The sequence below is a fragment of the Echinococcus granulosus genome, assembly GCF_000524195.1.
Source record: "Echinococcus granulosus chromosome Unknown EG_S00132, whole genome shotgun sequence".
NCBI lineage: Eukaryota > Metazoa > Platyhelminthes > Cestoda > Cyclophyllidea > Taeniidae > Echinococcus > Echinococcus granulosus.
In genome coordinates, this window is record NW_020170512.1 from 102,181 (window position 1) to 121,991 (window position 19,811).

At 40.3% G+C, this 19,811-nt stretch overlaps 4 protein-coding genes across 4 annotated transcripts in view; 3 read left to right on the top strand and 1 right to left on the bottom strand. All coding sequences in view use genetic code 11, as the record gives it.

The window, feature by feature from the left end:
- EGR_09109 (Transmembrane protein) overlaps window positions 1–735 on the top strand; it is a gene marked incomplete at both ends in the record, with an annotated part of 15,239 nt that extends 14,504 nt beyond the window's left edge. The window contains one exon of the mRNA XM_024498358.1: window positions 675–735. Within this exon, the coding sequence (XP_024347225.1) occupies window positions 675–735 (61 nt within the window). The remainder of the gene's footprint in view (window positions 1–674) is intronic.
- Window positions 736–5,876: 5,141 nt separating this feature from the next.
- EGR_09110 (Methionine aminopeptidase) lies at window positions 5,877–10,235 on the top strand (the record flags this gene model as incomplete). The annotated part of the gene is made up of 10 exons (XM_024498359.1): window positions 5,877–5,978; window positions 6,016–6,067; window positions 6,093–6,190; window positions 6,234–6,380; window positions 6,418–6,569; window positions 6,614–6,684; window positions 7,162–7,293; window positions 8,083–8,226; window positions 8,849–9,223; window positions 10,078–10,235. 10 exons carry the CDS (start codon window positions 5,877–5,879, stop codon window positions 10,233–10,235), a joined length of 1,431 nt encoding a protein of 476 aa, XP_024347226.1.
- Window positions 10,236–15,927: 5,692 nt separating this feature from the next.
- Window positions 15,928–16,548, top strand: EGR_09111 (hypothetical protein; the record flags this gene model as incomplete). Its single annotated transcript, XM_024498360.1, has 1 exon — window positions 15,928–16,548. The coding sequence occupies one exon, from the start codon at window positions 15,928–15,930 to the stop codon at window positions 16,546–16,548; it is 621 nt and encodes a 206-aa protein (XP_024347227.1).
- Window positions 16,549–18,258: 1,710 nt separating this feature from the next.
- On the bottom strand, window positions 18,259–18,645 carry EGR_09112 (hypothetical protein; the record flags this gene model as incomplete). Its single annotated transcript, XM_024498361.1, has 1 exon — window positions 18,259–18,645. One exon carries the CDS (start codon window positions 18,643–18,645, stop codon window positions 18,259–18,261), a length of 387 nt encoding a protein of 128 aa, XP_024347228.1.
- Window positions 18,646–19,811: the final 1,166 nt, after the last annotated feature.

A 19,811-nucleotide genomic window follows, 5' to 3' on the forward strand; every position in this document is an offset into this window, starting at 1 on the left:
GCCCATCGTTGGAACGTTCACATTCAAACCGTTCAAATGTGTTACTGCTGGGTGGCCAAGTGTGTCATCGCCGTATCGTATTGATGTGGCAGCTTTCTGCCCCCCATCATCTTATTTTGATTAAGGGTGTCTCAGCTTACCCAAGACATGGCTCTCAAGCCACACGTAGCGGGATGCGTTTAGCATATTTGCACCCGATCGCAGAACTGTCTCGCTCCGGTCTGAAAACTTTTTACGCATTATTTCCTTAAATTTGCTTCCATTTTTTTCGGCAACAAAATAAGCTCTTATTTCGCATTTATTGATTGAATGAAATCCTACTTTCCGAGATTAAGAAATAAAGTGGTGGAATTTTATTGAAGCAGAATTTTGTTCTATCGCTTTTTTAATTATTCTTTCAGCTCCGACCACGACGATATTCAACTTCGTCGGTCTGTTCGAAGTCGTTAGTCTGTGTCGAGATACATTCTTACTTTTCTTTCCTCCAACTGTGCCTCCATTTTTACATTTTCTTTTTAATTGATCCTTCGGATACATTCCACCACTCCTAATCCATATCTCATGTGTTCATTTTGTTGTCTTTTGACCATTCTCTTCAGGGCTTTTGCTTTTTTTGTTGTTCGCAATTTTGTAAACTATTGCATACACACATATTCCTCTTTTTGCTCTCTTAGCACACAGCCCGCCTTTGAGCTCATCCCCCCAAGAATTGGGCCGGAAAGTGAAACCGTTTAACAGGTTATCCCTGATGTTATGAGGTTTATCGTTGGCCATCCATGTGTTCTTTTTTTGCATCGGCCGATTGACTTCGTTGATAGAGACTTATTTCGATATTTATAAGGTATCCGTGCGTGGCTAATGCACGCACTCTATTAGGAAATCTTGCTTTTTAATTTACAATTTATCCATAGTTTGATGATATGTGCCATTGGGCAATCACAAAGACCCTTAATTGGAGGTCTAAAAAATTGTCTCCTGACGGTTATAAAGGCAGGAGGTCTAGGCCTAACCACTAGTACCTCGTCTTGCGGGTTTATATTTTTCTATACAATAATTGCATGGGAATAAGAATCTTTCATATTTTTTGTGTTATCACTGCCTGCTATCGGTGGGTAATTTGGTCGTGGTTAAAAACTTGTATCGAACTTTCGTCTACTCATTCTTGATCGCACATGTGTAACTTGAAATGCTTGTGAAAAATGGGTTAACAAATGCTTCCATTCTGCTACTACTTTTGAAAATGCATCGTGTCAATCCCCTTTTCTCTACCATGAATACCAACGCGCTATTCTGTTCTTAGAATTGTTGAACCTCTTTGACCTACCGTTTTACTTCATTAGAGAAAAACAAGTTCTACTATGCCTTTATAAATAGGCAGTAAGCATTTGACGATCCTCAGATTGACAGCTTGCAGCAAATTCATTTCGTTTCGACGGCGCCGCGCACAAGCACCTACAACGGGCATAACGCTGCAACCTACGAACTAGGGGGAAGTAGCGGAGGTCCATTAGAAACTCAATTCAGGATTATTTTTGCATTTTTTTTCTTGTGGACACTTGCCTGCTTTTAAAACAACATTCAAACCATTCGTCCTATTCAAAAGGCTGAAAGTGCGGATGGGGTTGCAGGGGAACAACGGCAGTTAAACACCAAGCTGTTTCGTAAAGTGTTCCATCAAGCTGATGAATTGTTTGGAAGTTTACCAAGGAGGATCTGAGTTTCTGATTTGTCAAACCAGCCAGTAAAGGGGGAATAATCGACACCCGGTTTACTATTTGCTTCAGTGAAATGTAGCCATGACAACGTCTGTCGAATTGTCATCAACAAATGCGTGTTAATGTCCACTCATTCTTATTCACATGGGTTTTACTTAGGTTTATGCAATACTTTATACTGACATATTTAATTGCCCATTTAATGTGGTTTGTATTTCTGTCATATCAATTTATTCAAGTGGTTATGGAAATCGTGGATACTCACTTGGTGCAGTAATTTTATTACCTTTTGATTAACCAAGATGGCACTGGTTTCAGAAGTACTAATGTTGAGAATGCCTTGACGCACAGTTTCCGTAAGTGTTATGACGACAAAAAGGCTTTTCCATTGCCTGATTTGCAGAGTAGTGGAACAAATTTTCCCACAATTGTGGATTTTCGTTGAATATGATTCACTGGAAATGCACGACTCCTGTTTTTTTTATGAACCAATTGCCTCTTCTGTAATCTGGCTACATGGATGGCTTAGCCGAGGGACCTCTGCTATAGGCTAGGGAATTACAGTTCTAATTGTTTGTAAAAAAAGCGGTGTAAAGGAATGAGTAATTGTAAGACAAGAAGGCCCCATAATTCCCTACTGCAGTGCCTAAGTGCATAGTCTGTGTGACGCGTTTCCCTTGTAGAAGATGGGACGATGAATGCCGCATTTAGTTTGCTTCAGTTATAACCCTCATTACGGTTCATAAAAGTGGTCAAGTAGGTTAAAACACCCTGGAGAAAAACGCTTAACTTTCTGGGAAAGACAATCCTGTCACATAGGACACACAATGATAAAAAATGATTCTTTGTGAATTTGTAGTGTTTAAACCGTTGACAAATATGATCAGCAGCTTTGACGGTGTGCACCAAATAACTGCAATTAGTTTGGTTAGCGAAAAAATCTTCCCATCCCTTCTGTTCCATCCTATCGTGTCTCTATTCATTTTATGGCGAAATCAAAATACGAATGAGAGCAACAAAGTAGTTTATTTTGCAGAATCAAGTCTTGATGAAGTTGTTCTCCCAAGCATACTTTGTTCAAGCTTCAGAATTGTACCGTCTTTTCCCTCATTTTCACGCTTGATTCGTATGCATAGCTCCATAAAACCAGCAAGTCGGTAATTTAAAACCTTTCCACTGCTAGAAATGGAGTCTAGCCGTGATGAGCGATATGACGCGTGAGGCTGCTACTCAGGAATTCCACTTTCGCCTCGTGCAGAACGTTAGGGGTCATTTTTGATTCTCTTGAACAGATATGATGACGCCTCCTCGGTCACGGGGTTGGTCCGATCTATCTGCTTGCCACCATATTTTACATACTGATGGCTACGATGAATGATACAATTATGAGGGTTAAATGAGCCGTTAGTAGAATGTGAGATTTTACAGCGTTACAATTTATTATTGAACTAAATATATTAAGAGACTCATTCGAAAAATAGAAGTGAACGTATTATCGTTAAATTTGGCATTCGTCGTGGTAGATTCGTCAGAAAACATTAGCCGTACAATCCTTTTCTATACATTCTCAACAATATAATTCCTAAAGGAACTTAAAGTAACTGAATTTTACGTATATAAGTGCTACCTTTCAGCCTTTCTGCCAAGTGGGTTTAAAGTATTGCAAAAGGAGATAGTTTTCCTGCTAAACATTCACTTCTCAATTCCTCGCTTGGATCGTTCAAAAGGCATTCTCGCATACTGCTGCACAGTACCATAGTTCTCTTTCCATCCTTCCCTTTAAAATATATACAAATTTTTTTCGTGTCACAAATGGTTTTTTAGTTTCATTAAGTGGAATAAAACCAATCCAAGGAGTACCCAATTTAGTGGCAACTGATGAAATCCTCGACCATGGTGCTTGTAACAGGTATTTTTGAATTAAATGAAAACAACGTTTTGCAATGGTATTTAGGACATGCTTAAAACGTGTCAGCAATCCACGATCTAACTTTTGTGGAAAATTGATAAACGGTTGTTAAACTTGATGCATTTTGGTAAACCTCCTTAATGCCTACATTATAGTAGATAATCCTTCATTTCTTCTGTTATAAAAATCATAGTGACATACAATTAATGAATACCATCGAATAAAATCTTCATTCTGATTACCAATTTTACGACTAAGCTGGAACATGGATGCACAGGAGAACTAACACGAAATTTTGGGAAGTTTAAATCCTTTAGTGTTATATGCACCATGACGTAAAGCCGTTTCTCTGCAAAATTAGAAATTAATTAACTTGAACAATTCAGCACCTCCGGAAGCTGCATCGACTCTTTTTGGCAAAGAAAACACTCACAAATACGATAGTGCTGTTGGACTTTAGCTGCTACTCCCACAGAAGAAGGGCGGATTCCAGATGATGGTGCTTCTGTCGGAGTCTTTTTTAAAAGTGCAGATACTCGAAGATGCAAAATGCCGCTTCTCGGCTGTTGGTTTTGGTAAGAATTAAATAATTCTGTAAGATGATTCAGGGAAGGACAACTTCTGTTCCTAAATCCCTTGGGCAAACAAGACATTTAATCTAATAGCTAGTCTTAAATGGGAAATGAGCATTCGACCTTTCTCAAATAGACAACTTTTAACCCCTGGCGTGCTGCAACAAGGTTAACCAATCCCACACTGACGGATTCAACCCGTCTTCCGCCTCGAACCACCACGCATCCATGACGCAACCCTAGAGCAGCAGTACCACCGAAATCCCTAGCATGAACACTAGCTGGAATAATGGGTTCAACGGCTGTAGAGCCGGGAAAGTGGTCACATTTTTAATTCAACCTCCTTAATTGGGCGATGTTTTCATGGGTTTTCTGAGTGTTGACCAATTAAAGACCATGAAATCGGTATTAACTACCTTTGGCATTCTATCGCTAAGTTCTACATAAGATGGAGGAGTTTTAAGGCTTTGAAGCGAATAATAAAATGGACGTGCGGCCGTTTGTTTTGCTGGTAATAGCACTGGAAACGGTAGTGGTAGCTTCAAAATTGTCAGCTTTGAGAAGGCCGAATACTGAAATAAGCTGGCCAAAAATTGTTGGAATAAATTGCACTGAATTGAATGTACAACTGCAAAGCGAAACGACTACGTGCTCTGCCAAGAATAAGGCACGGAACTAATCGTACGAAAGGGATTTCAGAGAGTTTGATGTATGAAACCGAAAACAACCACCCATGTTGCAAATTGACACGTGAGCAAATCCCTGTCGAACGCAAATCCAACATCGGCGCGAACAGAAGATATAAATGCATACAGTAGTTATACTAGTTTAGTGTATGGTCATGATCAACAAAAAAGGTTGTATTTACCATAGGATGGGCGACATTTCTGTGGAATTAGTGAAAATCAATAAATGGACAAATTAGTGCGTTTGACTCATCGTACAATTATTTGATAATGAGTTTAGCCGTAGATTTAGCTATTCTACCACGTCAGACTTCGTACGATTGCATCCTACTATGACTTCAAATTAGGCCAGTGCTGAGGATAAGGCTAAAAAATGGCAATTTGCTATTCCGTTTGAATATATGCCTAGCTATTGGTTCTATTATGGCCCCTGCTGATGTAAGTCCACTCAGCATCATAGTCTTCCAGCAATGCCTGTAACAGTTTAATCCTTCTATGAATTGTCATTTCGTTTTCGCCTGCATTACTGTGATGTGTTCCGAATTTAAGGCAAACGGAGAGGACCTATGCTGGAACATAAAGACCCGCTAACCGAAAAATATGAATCAATTTGTCAATCTGCGTATGAACGGTCTTCCAGGAAGGCTTAAGTAGGTAAAACATACAAAGTTATTCCCAGAACACTCCAAAATGCAGGAGAATAAAGATATTTTCCAACATTTACACCATTCACATAGCACTTAGTCTACCTCAAGATTTTGATGTTACTACCTAAATTTTTTTGTATTCAAATACATTTAAGACATGTGGTATCCTTTTCGTGTAATTTCGTAAATGAGGTATATTTGTTAAGGTTCATATTATTATAAGCGTTTACAAGGACAATTTTCATTGGTTTCCTGTGTGGGCATAAAAGGCGGGCCTCTCTTCTTGGTGTGTTCAACTTTTCCCAAAACGTGTTGCTAAATATTGGCAAGACGTGTGGTGTTCAACGATGTCGCACATTTGTGTTACACCCGATTGTGGAAAACCCGCTACGTTGCGATGTCCTACATGTATCAAATTAGGGATTACTGGTTCCTATTTCTGCACTAAGGTAAATGACCCCAGCATTCACACTATTTATACTACAGGAGTGCTTTAAGAAGTACTGGAAAACCCATAAAAACCTTCACCTTCTTGCAGGTTTGTTTTCTTGCACAGATTTTAGTCGAAATCATAGAGGGGAAATGTATGTTCCCTTCCTCGGAATTGGACACCATATTCGATGGCTACTATTTTACCGGTCCACTTAGACCGGCAAAGAAGGTAAGTTGTCGCATCGAAAGATACTTAGATTTTCTTCCTTTAGACGCCTTTTAGAACTATTCCAGATCATATTGCGCGCCCCGACTATGCAGATACCGGCATTCCGGTGTCTGAACGGGAGGCCAAGAGCTCACACTCGATTATTGCGCTCAATAAAGAAGAAATTGAGGGGATGCGGGTCACTGGAAGAGTAAATTAGGTTATATTTCCCCATATGTTCTCCTTAGTTGGCAAGAGAAGTTCTCGATGAGGCAATTGCCGCGGTTGGTGTTGGTGTGACAACCGATGAAATTGACCGGATTGTCCATGAAGCCTGCATCGATCGGGAGTGCTATCCCTCACCGCTCAACTACTTTAACTTCCCTAAGTCCTGTTGCACGTAATTTCCTCTCCTTTTCCATGACTGATCGTTGTTGTCTGTAGGTCGATAAACGAAGTGATTTGCCATGGTATTCCTGATCAGCGGCATCTTGCCGACGGTGACATTCTCAACAGTAAGTCATCGGCTTCATGCCACTTTTGTCATGGTTCAAGTGCTGATATCGGTTGTTTATTTGCTACTTTATTATGATTTTGGTCTTATGCATGAGTTCAGTGTGGGTGACTTTGATCCGAGGGGTACTTTAAATGCGTTCACTCTGAACTATGCGTAAGCTAGCATAGTGATTTGACAGCACCATTCCTACAGGATGAGTAAATTTGAAGAAGCGTGGTTTTCAAGCAATTTGTATGGATTATCATTCGAAGCAAAATATTTTAAAGGTTGACCGCTTTTATTTCAAAATCCTTCTAATTTTAAGTAGGCCCTTATTGTTGCATTGTTCACTGCTCATCGTTACTTTTCCTCCTAAAATTAAGAAACCTAGTGACTTGATTCATTCAAATACACCCTATTTCGCTGCTTCCTTGACTTCCAGTCACATAGTAGACTCACCGACAGTTCCTACTCTTGATCACTTTTCAATGCCTAGTTGACATAACCACCTACTTTGGTGGTTTCCATGGTGACGTCAACGAAACGGTCTTCGTGGGAACGCCTAACGAGAAGTCCATTCGACTAGTGAAGAGTACCTACAACTGTATGGCCAAGTCCATGGATGCTGGTGAGCCCTTTTACTTTAATTTTCATGCGTTTTTTAATGCATTGAGGTCACATAGCGCCTAAAGCGTATCTGTGTGCTTACTTAGTTCCTCATTTCAGTCCGAATAAACAGTTTCTATCTGTTGGTTCACTACGATGGCTGTTCAGGCCGGACAGAGACTGGGTTTTCATTGTCTAAAAAGACCTCTTATCGTGATGATCATACACACAATGATGAGTGCGAGATATACTGAATCAATATCACTATCGCTTGATATATGTCATGCGTGGACAAGATGAGTTTGTAGACTACTGTCTTATTGCGTGCGTGCATCCAACAACGTGTGGCGGTAGATGCTTCTTGCGAAAAATAACGGCGCGCTTTTATCTACGGAAGAATTCCTGCTCGGTATTGCAAAGAGATGGAAATTGTTTGAATAAACTGCTTCTATGACTTCTGTCTGTCTGTTGTCAGTTATCCGGGTTGCGGTGGTTCTCAGCGTTTCCAGCTCACTGAACAACTGTACTTGGAGCGTGGAACGCCTGCCTGATCCTGGATGCTTGTTCGGCTCATAAATTGCTGTGTAACAAGATTTCAAAAGGGATAAATTCTTCCGTGGGAAGGGGGAAGTTAGCACGCGTTAGGTATCCAGACATTCAGACTGTCCCAGTATAATTCAGCCGTAGCGACAGCAGTGCTTTCTAACCCTTACCTTAACTGTTAGAATCAAATCTGCTGTTTTACGTCTGACTCTGCCCTCTTATCCTTGTGAATGGACGAATCGGTCGGTAATGCTTTCATCCATCGTAGTTCGCGTGGGAATGAAGTATCGCGAGCTGGGCGACGTCATTCAACGTCATGCAAATGCTGAAGGATTTTCGGTGGTGCGAACCTACTGCGGCCACGGTGTGCACAGACTTTTCCACTGCCCGCCCAATATACCCCACTATGCTCGTAAGTCACGTCTACTCATCAAAACTTTCCGACTGGGTAATAATTTTTCTGGGTCTGCTTATTTGCCTTATGATATCTGTCGACTACTGGGTTCATTAGGCACCAGTAGTGTCTATTTAAACCTGTAAAAGTAGTATTCATTGCCTGGCTTATAAATGGTTTTATTTTAAATGCGCAGTAGGGATGCCATTTGCTTTCCTGTTTTGATAGTTTTTCGTAGGGGCCGTTACATAGCAATAAAACCGTTTTGCCAAAGTTACCAAGATACATCAGTTTTGGAGTGATTCTTCTTGTTTTAACTCTGGCTTTCTCAGTTTGGACTCCTGTTTTGTCTCATTTTGAATGCTTTTATGCCGGTGTTGAAAGCAGCCTTGCGGTTACTTTAGACTGGTTCAATTCGGGTATGACTGCATTACCGTTTACAATTAGGGTTTCTTGGCCTTTAAGTCTGAAGGTGTTTTTAGTAGCAGTGTCGTGAACTGAGGCTCGTATAATAGCATAAACGAGTAAAAAAAGTCCTTTTATTTCATGTCCACTTCCTCCAGTCAAGTGTTATTAAAAAATTATACTTACTAAATTAATTTAAGCACACGCTCTACAACCCTCTATTTACCACTAACAGAAAACAAGGCAGTGGGATCGACAGCTCCAGGTCATTGCTTCACAATCGAGCCGATGATCAACGAGGGCAACTGGAGGGATGAATTGTGGCCGGACAAGTGGACAGCTGTCACAATTGACGGTTTGCGATCTGCCCAATTCGAACACACCATGATTATCCTCAAACGTGAGGAAGGAATTGAAACACCCGCCATGCTGGAAAACGGGCCTCCTTTGGAGGTCGTGACCGCACGCACTATAAAGGGCGAGGATAAGTTAGCTAATGTGGAGCTACCGCCTGAGGATGCGCTGCATTTCCGTCGTTACGGACGGCCGCACTTTGTGGATCAGTTGCACACCCTGAAAATGGATGTTAAAGCCATTTTGGAACAAAAGGGTACCTCAAATCCGACGATGAAGTGACATAGCAGTAACTTAGGCCCCATTAATATCGTCCTTGCCTTCTAAACCTTTGTTTATACATGTCGCTGACGATAACGATGATTTTGATGCCAGTTTTGGTGAATTACATAACCGTCTATTACTTGCATCCGTCTTGTTACGTTCGGCTCGTTGATCTTTAGGGCGAAAAAAGATATTATTTTTCTATGACAATTTTTCGTTGTGTTATTCGTCCACTTTCTTAAAAAGTTTTTAGTAAGTTTAAGTCTCCCTTTACCTTTTATTACAAAAAGACTTAATTTCTTTGGTTTATTCAAGATTCTTTGAATATTCCTCGGTAATGCAATGAAATTTATGCAGCTAATTTCGGATTAAGATTCTTGTGTTTTGTTTAATGAATGTAGGGAAATAAGAGCAGTATTTTGGCGGTTATGGAATGGACACTCTGGAGAGGTTCAGTGTCCCATTTAGCAGGAGCATAATGAATTTCACTAAACCTTATAATTCTAAGTAAATGCCAGCGTAGGAATCCGTGTGACTGAAAAGATTTGCTAGTAATAAGGGTAAAATCTCGACAAATTGTAGCTTTCCTAGCCGTTCCGTGTTAAAAATCATTAAGTTTAATGATTATTTGAAATAAATCTTACTTTGAGCACTTTTGGATTAAGGAGGCAAGAGCAGTGTAGACCTGTGAATAAATCTTTTAATTAACACCAGTGGTGCACAAAAGGTCCAAATTGTGAATTACAGCAGAAGGCCCTGTGATGTGAGTATTTTTCGGCAATGTTTTACGGCATCCATCGCAAGAGCTGTTGACTGCGATCCAGCACCAGATCACGCTCCCAGCAGGGTCGAAGAGGAAGGTTGGTGAAGAGTTGGTGCTCGGAGAGGATCTGCTGGCGTGCGCGACGCGCATAAATGGCGGTCTGGGCGACCACCAAGAGGGGAGTGACGTTTCCCATTCGGCGGAATCCGAATCACTGCTTCTCTATAAACGCCTTTTATAGGCATATGTGCATGTGACCTTACTTTGTGCTTAATCCCGTGACACATTTTCTTCCAGATGCAGGTGGGACCGTGGAACGTGAGAATGGAGACCCACAGGCTGTTCGTCCGAAGTGCACCTGCAAATTTGGGAAGTAAAATGAGGTTTACTGCGGCAAAATAGTTACAGTGGACCATTGAAATTATCTTTGATTGAATTTATTGGAAAACTTACGTTTTCAAAAAATCTAGTGAAGTTTTGAAACAGCGAAATCCAGTTAAAGGAGCGGAAATGATAAAATGTCATTTTATATGGGAAAAGTTCATAATATTATCCAAGCTCGTAGTGCTATGTTTAATCACAGCGTATTAGTCAACTTTACAACCCCTGTCGGGGTTTTTACGGTCGACTGCAATGGCATCTTACTTGTGGTCACTACGAAAGTGTCGCATATTGTTCATTTGGATGCATTGCAAAGCATGAATTACTTGCGAGCCTGTCGGACTAAACTCTTGATCTTGACCTGTACGTTTACGTTCCCATTTTGAACCCTTGTATCATGAAATGCTCTTTTGACCTAATGAGTGTGTTTTATGAAAAGAATTTAGTTTCAAACGCTTCTTACAACGCTTCCTGTGTTGCGTTTGGTGGTGCAGTGTTTGTTATCCTGTTATGTACTAAACAAATCCATCTAGGCGGTGAAACATTCAGAGACGTTTTGTCTAGCGCGTCGACATTAATAATAATAGATTGACGTAAATGTGTCGACGACTTTTAGCGAAGAGCTGTAGAGTAACTGGTTTGTATCAGGATTAACCAGGTGAAGGAGGTCGAGAAATCTAAGGAAGTGGGTGAGTTTACAGTGTTGATCACTTCAAACTTCAATGTCATCAATTCGTCTCCCACTTCTTTCAAATACTTCACAACGCACATTTTGCCTAACGGCCGATTTTTGGTGAGAAATTGATTTGGCATTCTAACGGTTCCGCTAAGAAGTATGTTGTTGGTTCTCTTCAACCGATCTACGCATTGCCTATCTCACAATCCTAGGGCACGCACAACCTCATTCCCAGTAGTCCTTCTTTGAATTGTGTTTGTTTGTGGTAGATTGGGTATGAAACCGTTAACTAAGAATTGTTTACCTTCTGAAGACTAAGCAGTTATGCTTGAGAGCTATCCACTGGATGAAACTCAAAAGCATGCAGGAGAAATTCTGTCAGAAAAATCCATGACGTGTTAAATTCCGCAGTCGCAAAGTGTATTTCAGGTTTGTTTAAGAGACAAGAGGAATAGATTGTACGAAGAAGTAAAGATAATGTGTATTTTGCCAAATTTAGGGGAATCGTTACAATAACGTCTACATGGGCAAAGTTTCCAATGTGGAAGCGCAGACCAATACTGGAGGAGTTAAGAGTGAAGAGGTTAGGTGTTTTCCGAAAAGTGGGTTGCTGTGCTGTTGTAGCTTCGCCAGATTTCTTGCAATTTGAGGGGAACCATATCTATTTAGAAAATATTTTTTTATGTATTTTACGGTAAACCTGAGAAGCTATGGACATGACGCGATCGCCAAAAGAGGCCGCGTAGTTAAGTTTACAATCTTCAACCTCATTGCCGGGTATCCTTTTGCTCACACTTCTGCTGCGACTGTCATAAGGTGGTCGATGCTTTTCATGGAGGGTACAGGACATCCCATTCCTACTTTATACGTGGACAATGTCATTTCTATTCATTGGGAGTTCCGTTCCATTTGCGAGCTGGATTGAAGAGGGAGAATTCACTGGCTTTGCGTTGCTAGACCTTCGACGGTCTTACAATTAATCGCTATTCATAGGAAAATTTGCTAAAATGCAAAATTTTTAATGACATAACTTCCTGAAGCTGGTATTTTGCACCTATTTCTTCTTGTCTTTTTATCATTTCATTTTTGCCATACCTCACTCAAGCTTTATTTATCTTCCTGAGATGTGGGACAGAAGCAATTGCAGCACCTTTACATAAGTACAATGAACAGCTAAGTAAATTTTACTTTCAAATCTTTAACATATTCTGCCTCGGTTGTTAATTGACTTCTTTCGGAATAAGGAATTAGAATGATCACCAGAAGGTGACAGCTTCGGCAACCCGCAGCAGACGTCTTCTTTCGTGTCACTGAGGTTCGGCGATCAGCCAGAAAAGTAAAAATAATTGCACCTTAATACCGGTTTTGCCTGCCTCTACTACCAGTAGAAAGTCTCGAGTCCTCTTCTCAGCTGTAACGATCCCGACCAATATAAAAGATTTGTTATTAAGGCCAGAATGGAAGGGTGGGCATGGGCATTTGGCTTCTGGCCATGCCACCTAGATTGAATAGTTCATGGAATTAAAAGCCCAGTCAAGTGAATAAAAAATCGCCACAATACACCACTTTAAAACACCGACTGACTGACCCTGCAGTCAAATGGATTCAGGCTGAGAAAATTCCTTCAAAAACCTTTTTTTTCAAAACATCTTGAAAAAGTGCTTTGCAAAACCCATTCACTGAAGTGGTCCAAATGCTGACCATGTAAAGTAAGTAAAGGAGAGCTTTTGAATGTTTTGTATGAAATAGGCAGAACCTGTTTGGTGACAAGTTTTGTTGAATCTGATTAAGATAGGGAAACAGTAATTCTAATGGAAGCAATACTCTAGTTGAAATTCAGCATTTTTATGAAAATTAATCTGTGCCAATCAAGTTGAATTTATTGCGCATATATTGAGAATGATTCCATTGCATAAAAGACTAGTTAAGAGTTACGTTAGTCCTAAAATTATTCTGATATTCATTGTACCGTCTTCTAAAATTAGCAAAAAAGATTTTCACAGATAGCAAAGTCCGGAACTTCGATGCGTAAGAAGAATATAAAAAATACAAAACGACATCATGTTTGATCCCTCCATAAGCTGGTATCACATGCAGTCACGAGGCGGTCATTTGGCCGCGAAGAAGATGAACCTTTCCTCTCCACGGAATCACATGAACATTCCCATTTGTGGTAGTATAAAAGGCTAGAAAAAAGTAACTGGAAATAACTTGAGTCGCCCATGGCAGTGACGGAGAGTCAGTTGATTGAGCTCCTTAAATATCTTCAGGGCAGAAGATACGAACAGGAAATGCGGAGAAACTTCTCTTTTGAACCAAACAAAACTTACTGGTTATGTCGGAAATTCCCTTACTACCCGTAGTCCGGGGGTTTTTTCACTTATTTACGTCCAAGGTGACAAATTTGTAGTAAATTATACCTTAATATGGAAGGCTGAAATTGACTATTTTGAATGTTTTGCTAATTTTTTTTTATTTTGAAAGGAAAATACATATTTTTGCGCCTGTCCCCATCACAGCAACTAGATGCTTTTGCTTCGTTTTAATGATAATGTCCACATACATTTTTTGTCTAAAACTTTATGTGGGTTTTCTTTTCTCTTTATGTGTCTATTTTAAGCACACAGCACAACAGGTGCAGCCATTTAAGCACCAGCTGCCATGCGGGCACCCTAGATGTACTGGTACTTGGTGATCAAGTCTCCAATCTTTATTTAAGCCCTCTGGAACTTCATCTCAACTTTCTTTAACAGTGTACAAATGCGAGAAAGTTCTACGTGAAGGCACTACTCGACTGAAGATCCCTGAATGTTGCGTTAATGACCATAGGTTTCACGTCCACCTTCAGCCCATAAGGTGAAGTGTTGCAGACGTTAGTTCCCACATTGTCAGGAATCCATTCCACGCAATGAACTGAATTATTGCTCCGCGTGTTCAGCATGTTTGCATTTATATCCCTCAAGAAGACGTGAACCGTGAACATAGTTGCATCAGTGAGATACTAGCCATGCCTTGGATCATATGCGACCGCTACTGCCAAGAGAGTTGGGTCTTGAACAGTGCAGATCCCACAGGCCTATAATGACGGCTGGCTAGTGGCGAGAAGCCAGAGGCAAAGAAGTGAGATGATAAAGTAAGTATCCGTTGGACGATGCTAGGTAAATAATTAATGGTTAACTGTGATGAGGTAAAAAATCTAAGATTTTAGCCGGTTTTTCTGTGTGCTCTTCGGTTTTAACTGGAGAAATTAGGCCTAAAGCACTTTTTATTATTCACTTTAAAATTTCTTTGGTCTTAACCAGCAAATGATGGTAATAAATAATAGTGAAGTTGGCAAGGACTAGCCCTTTTATTTATGCAAAAATAGTTGCATTTCGACCAAAGTTATATGGACATTTAGTTTGTTCTGATTTATTCAAAGTTTGCTGGTCAATATTTAAGCCATTTATTCCAGTGAAACCTACTACTTTTTGAAGAAGTAGCGAATGCTAGAGAACTACTTTAGTTAAACACACCTTCCATTTGTACTCATGTTCAATAATATTATCATTTAGTAACAAAATTAGGCTAGATAACTAAGTAGTTACCGAGAGTTTGATAAAATTCTCTAGGACGATCTAATTCTTGTCTGAATTGGTGGCAAGTCGGATTGCAGTGCTTTGGTATTTTGTTTGTATGTGTAAGTACTCGGGGGCACTCTAATCACCCCAGATTGTACTTTTGTTCTGAGAGATGGACTTTAGACAACGCTAATAGCCTCCCAGCTCGTAGACTCTGGCTATCACAGTGCCACTATGAAAGGAGGAATACCCTGACGGCTGAAGGAATCGAAGGCTGGAGAAACAGCGCAGGTAAAAGTACGCTGCAGGAAATCTCCACCATTCCATCTTATAACTGCTCAAAATTAGGTTGAATACTTATAGATGATAATCAACTTGATGGACTCTTTGGCATCCATATTATTTTATTGAAATTTAACCTTATCGTAGGATATCCAACATGTTCACCCAGTCGCCTCAAAGCTTTGGGGTGATTTTCCACTTCCCGCATTAAAATCCCCAAAACCATTCGTAAATCCATAGTCTAAAATGCATCTTAAGAAGCTCCTTTTTAAATTTAATCATATAGGCCCGGAGAACGAAGGTTTGGTGCATATTAGGAAGTATTTCCTCCCAAAAATTTACACTGCCGTAAAAGGCTGAGCATAGGAAAGAGGCAGACCAAATGAGACCTATGCTTTCCGTTTTTTAACAGAAAATATGCAACATTGGTGAGTGTTATTACCTATTTTTGACCGTTTCCCAAGTTTCGGATAAAAGGCAAATTATTTTGCTAAGATTACTTGTTTATGTCTAGAAACAATGTACCAGTTACATTTGACAAATATTAAGATTTTCAAAGAAAAGCATGACAATAAAAGCAGTTACTATCTCTTGAATGATAAAGTAAAATTATGACCAAACGACACTTAAGTTCGCACAACTCAATAATGCAGTTTAACTATTCCCCAAATAGGAAAAATTTGCCTTGTTTATAAGTTACACTTTGTGCGGCTGTAGATTTTGCAAAGTTTGCACTTCCAAATAGGTGGCTTTAAGAAGAGATTTTTAAGAAAGCTATTTTCACTGAAGAAAAAATATTTAGTATTTTTTTTCTTAGGAAGAACTAAAACCTTGGTCTACACCTTAAAATACCTTTAAGGATGAATTCGCGGTGGATTGGGTTTCCATATTTCTGCTTTTACTGTCGCATAATCGAGTTTTAGGAGAAAAGCAGGAAAGAATGCAGCTAAAAAAGCCACTTGAGACCTGCAAGTGATCCACAATTGCGCATATGCACTTTAACGTAAAAATTTTGCGTTCTAGCGAAACAGCGCATGCACTTGCGCAATTGCCAAATCTCAAATCTCACCGTCGGTACAATTCACGGGCCACAAGTGCAGCGCAAAAGGATGGCACTGGTAGACTCAGCATCACATTATAATCCTCAGACAGCTTCTCGCAGCACCAAGATTGTCGAAGTGAAGGATGTATGCGTGGGAGCTGACAGCAAAGTCGAAGCAGAAGATTTCAAAAGAGCTATTCTGTTAGATCACTGGAGGCGACGTCTGCGAGCAAAAGACTTCGTGGATCGCCTTCTAGAGAAGGAGGAGAAAGAAGTGGAGGAGAGGAGAGGGAGGTGTAGAATAATCCCAACTCAGTCCCCTCAACAATCAGCGCCACCACCACCGCCACTACTACAGGCACCATTACGAATGCACTTCGGTGCAAAGATTGAGAACGGTCTGATGACGGAAGATCACTTCTGCTACGGCCATCAAGTGGACGGATCACTCGGCTTCTCTGTGCCAGCTGGAACTTCTGTTTTACCGGCTTCAGCCCCGGTATTGTCGTTTTCTTTGACATCACCCTCGTCCAATAACACGTCTGTCGCCTGGAATTGGCCGTACCTGAATGACCCTACTAAAAGTTTGTACAACTACTACTCTGCTAGCTGAGCTGGAACGATTCGCCATGTAATAAAGCACTCAACCAACAAATTAATAAGTACGTTTGAGGGAAGAGTTAAATATTGTCGACTAAACTCCATACCTACTCTCACGATGTCAAAAAGCGACGAATAATTGTGAAGATAGAAGACTCACAATGTTAGTTCTCCGAAGAACAATAGTTGATGCCAGATGGAAAGTGAGGTTTACATACAAGGTAGAACTTATGAAACATTCTTCTGTAAATAATACAGGTATTAACTTATAAGCTAAAGATCATGACTTCACAAAAAAATTCGGGTTTTAAATGATCGAATTTAAAAAAAAAAACTATTTGAGAGGAATTCCAGAAGAAATTAGCTTCTTTCCAAGTTCGGGTGGATAACACGTCGATTGGTATTTCATTTCCAAATCATGGATTTAAATTTTGGCTTTTAAGTATCGCTCATATTAAATAATTGGCTATGGGATGTGGCTGTTGCTGTACATAGAGATAATGTGGTTACAAAAGTGTTGGGACACAGTGTAAGCGAATAATGCAAGGAAATAGTGTCAGTAATTCTTGAAACGAAGGTTTCTAACTATTCTACACATTGGCCTCCACTAAATCTTCCGCTTTTGAACTTCAGATAATAAGGGAAATGGTATTGGAGAAAAAAATGCACAATCTTTAGCTGGAAAGTTGTACACTTAGAGATCACAGCCTTGCCAACTGTTATGCAGCAAATTTGACAAGAAGCATCCGCAGCCTTATGAATAGGTTGGGTTCTCTCCGTATAGTGGACAAGTTGAAATCACATCCATCAGGTTCATTGAACCGAAACTTTATGGTAAGTGCTGTCCAAGTAGGAGGAAGTCAATGGAGGACACAAAAGTTGGGGGGGGGGTGGCGACTGTAGCAGACAGACTCACGACTCCGCTTTGTGACGCATACAAACATCCACATACACTCTACAAGTCCCACCATGTTATAACAAGTCGTTAAAACGAATTAAATAATAAAATATGTGAATCTTTAGTTAACCAGCTGGTTCATGGCTTTCCATACAAGTTTACGTTAGTAAATCCGCCCTAATTTTTTCCTATAGGAGGCACTTTCAATGAGTGATTTCAGCATCCTCCCTTATAAGCGAAACTGGAAATGGCTGATCACTGGAAGTCACATGCGTAACCTTTCCGTATTGATGGTAAATTAATGGAAGATAAAGCGAACTGCCAAAACCCTAACATCATAATCCTAAGCAGGCAAGTAGGAAATGTAAAACCATCAGATCACCCCAACAACTGAAGGCGATGCTCTAAACCAATCAGACAAGGAGCAGACGGTTCTCCATAAAAAAGATGGAAGATAATTTAATTTAATATTGTATTTTCCTAAAAATAGATTTTGACGTGATTTAAAAGAATAACATTTTGGTTAGAATCCATGGCGATCTTTGTACTGCCACTTTAGCACTTTAGCACTACTTTTGTACTGGCACTTTGGCGTTTAAGCTTTTATAATTGGATTGAAGATTTCGTCCAAAATTGGTAGATATAGAGCACAGAGGAGATAAGAAATACTTTTAACGGAAATTTTGTATGAACAATTGATTGCAAAAGTAGTTTATGTGTTGCACCTGAAAACCGAAAATTCCCCTCGGCTACAAGTAAATACGAGGCCAAATTCACAGTTATGCTTTGTTAACTTTGTGAGAGAACCGAATAAAGTTTTTTTTTTTAAAACAATGAAGGATTGCTGCCTCCAGTGAAGCCGTGTCCATGACCCATTCGTCCAGCAGGCGTGCCATTACCCCACAACACCTCTCCAGGATGAAAAAAATTCTCATTCCGCGTGCCGGCCAGACTTCCTCTTCGTCGAATCTTTTTCAACGCCACGTTTAGCAGATCTACCGCTGCTGCCATATCGGACGATTTTGAGGTTTGAACACCTGCAGTAGAGGCTGCTGATGCTCCTGCTGGCTTTGTAGCTGAGATCATTGGACGACAACTTGGACAGGGAGTTTCATCGGGCTGGCGACATTTGCAGTGGTCGCATTGGCATCCGCAGCCTCCAGCAACGCCACCAACGCCACCAACGCCACCTAGACCTAGCAGTGCTTCCATTGGGGTAAAAAAAATTATGCACACCTGGTGCTTTTTTATGGCTTTTAAACCATCAACGTTTTGCGTAGCTGGCCTTGATACGATTGTACTTTCAAAAGATTGCAAGTCAGAATTAATTTCCTTATTTCTATTCAAAATTCCCGACCTGTACTACCACGTTTCCTCATCTGCACCTTTTATATTTCGTAGATAAAATGTTCAAGCAACCCTTTTGAAATGGGATGAAAGTAGCGCTTTTTAATTAAAAGATAGAGATTGTACTTTTAAAAACTATTTGACCTCATAACTCCGTAGTGTGTTTCGTTTATGATGTAGCCATCTCAGTTCGGCTAACATTTTGAAAGAAATGAGGCTAGAGGTTATAGTGAGAATACTTCTGCTCCTTTCTGTATTATTTTTGCAAGCAGACGCAGGATGTTTTCCATGCCGAAGGCGTAAGGCAAGAGTCAACACCATTGGAACTGCGATGTCAGCAAAGACTTCAGTAAAAGGAGAAGGGGAGCGAATTAGGCAAAATCTGCGGGCGGAAGACTCACCAATGGGGTCCCCAGTTCAAATGGTCGAACAGGCGGTGGAAACGGTGAAAGAGGATGAACTAGAGGAGGAGAGAAGGCGAGAGGCGAGAGGTGGTGCGATACGCATTCTAGCCCAAGTGCTCAACGACTTAACTGAACGTCCACGGTCGTATAGAAGGGAGTATTTTGGTTACTGTGCCATCGTTCAGTGGTCCATCAACCCGACTGTTGACCTTCGAAAGAAGGGTGATAAAGAAAATGGTCAGTTCGGCAGAATGTTATCTATCCTTGCCCTTGGTCAACTTTTTAGACACATAAGTAAATTCAAAGATGCATGACCACAGAGTTTTATGCACAATGTAAATACTTTGTATATTAAATACACCATACTCAACCTTGAATGCGTTTGATATTTTTCTCTAAATATACTGCCTAAACACTTCTTGATCTTAAAATGCGAATGATGATTGTTCCAGATTTCTTGATAGGTAGTAATACTGCTTGGGCTGCCGTAGCTTGAATTCCTTAGTACAAGTGAAGGGTATGTTGTGTGCAAAATATTCACTCTTTCTAGTCCAGATTATCTTTTTCCGTCATTTTTTTAAAATTTTTTCAGAAAACCCACTTCTTTGAATGCCCACTTTGAATGAA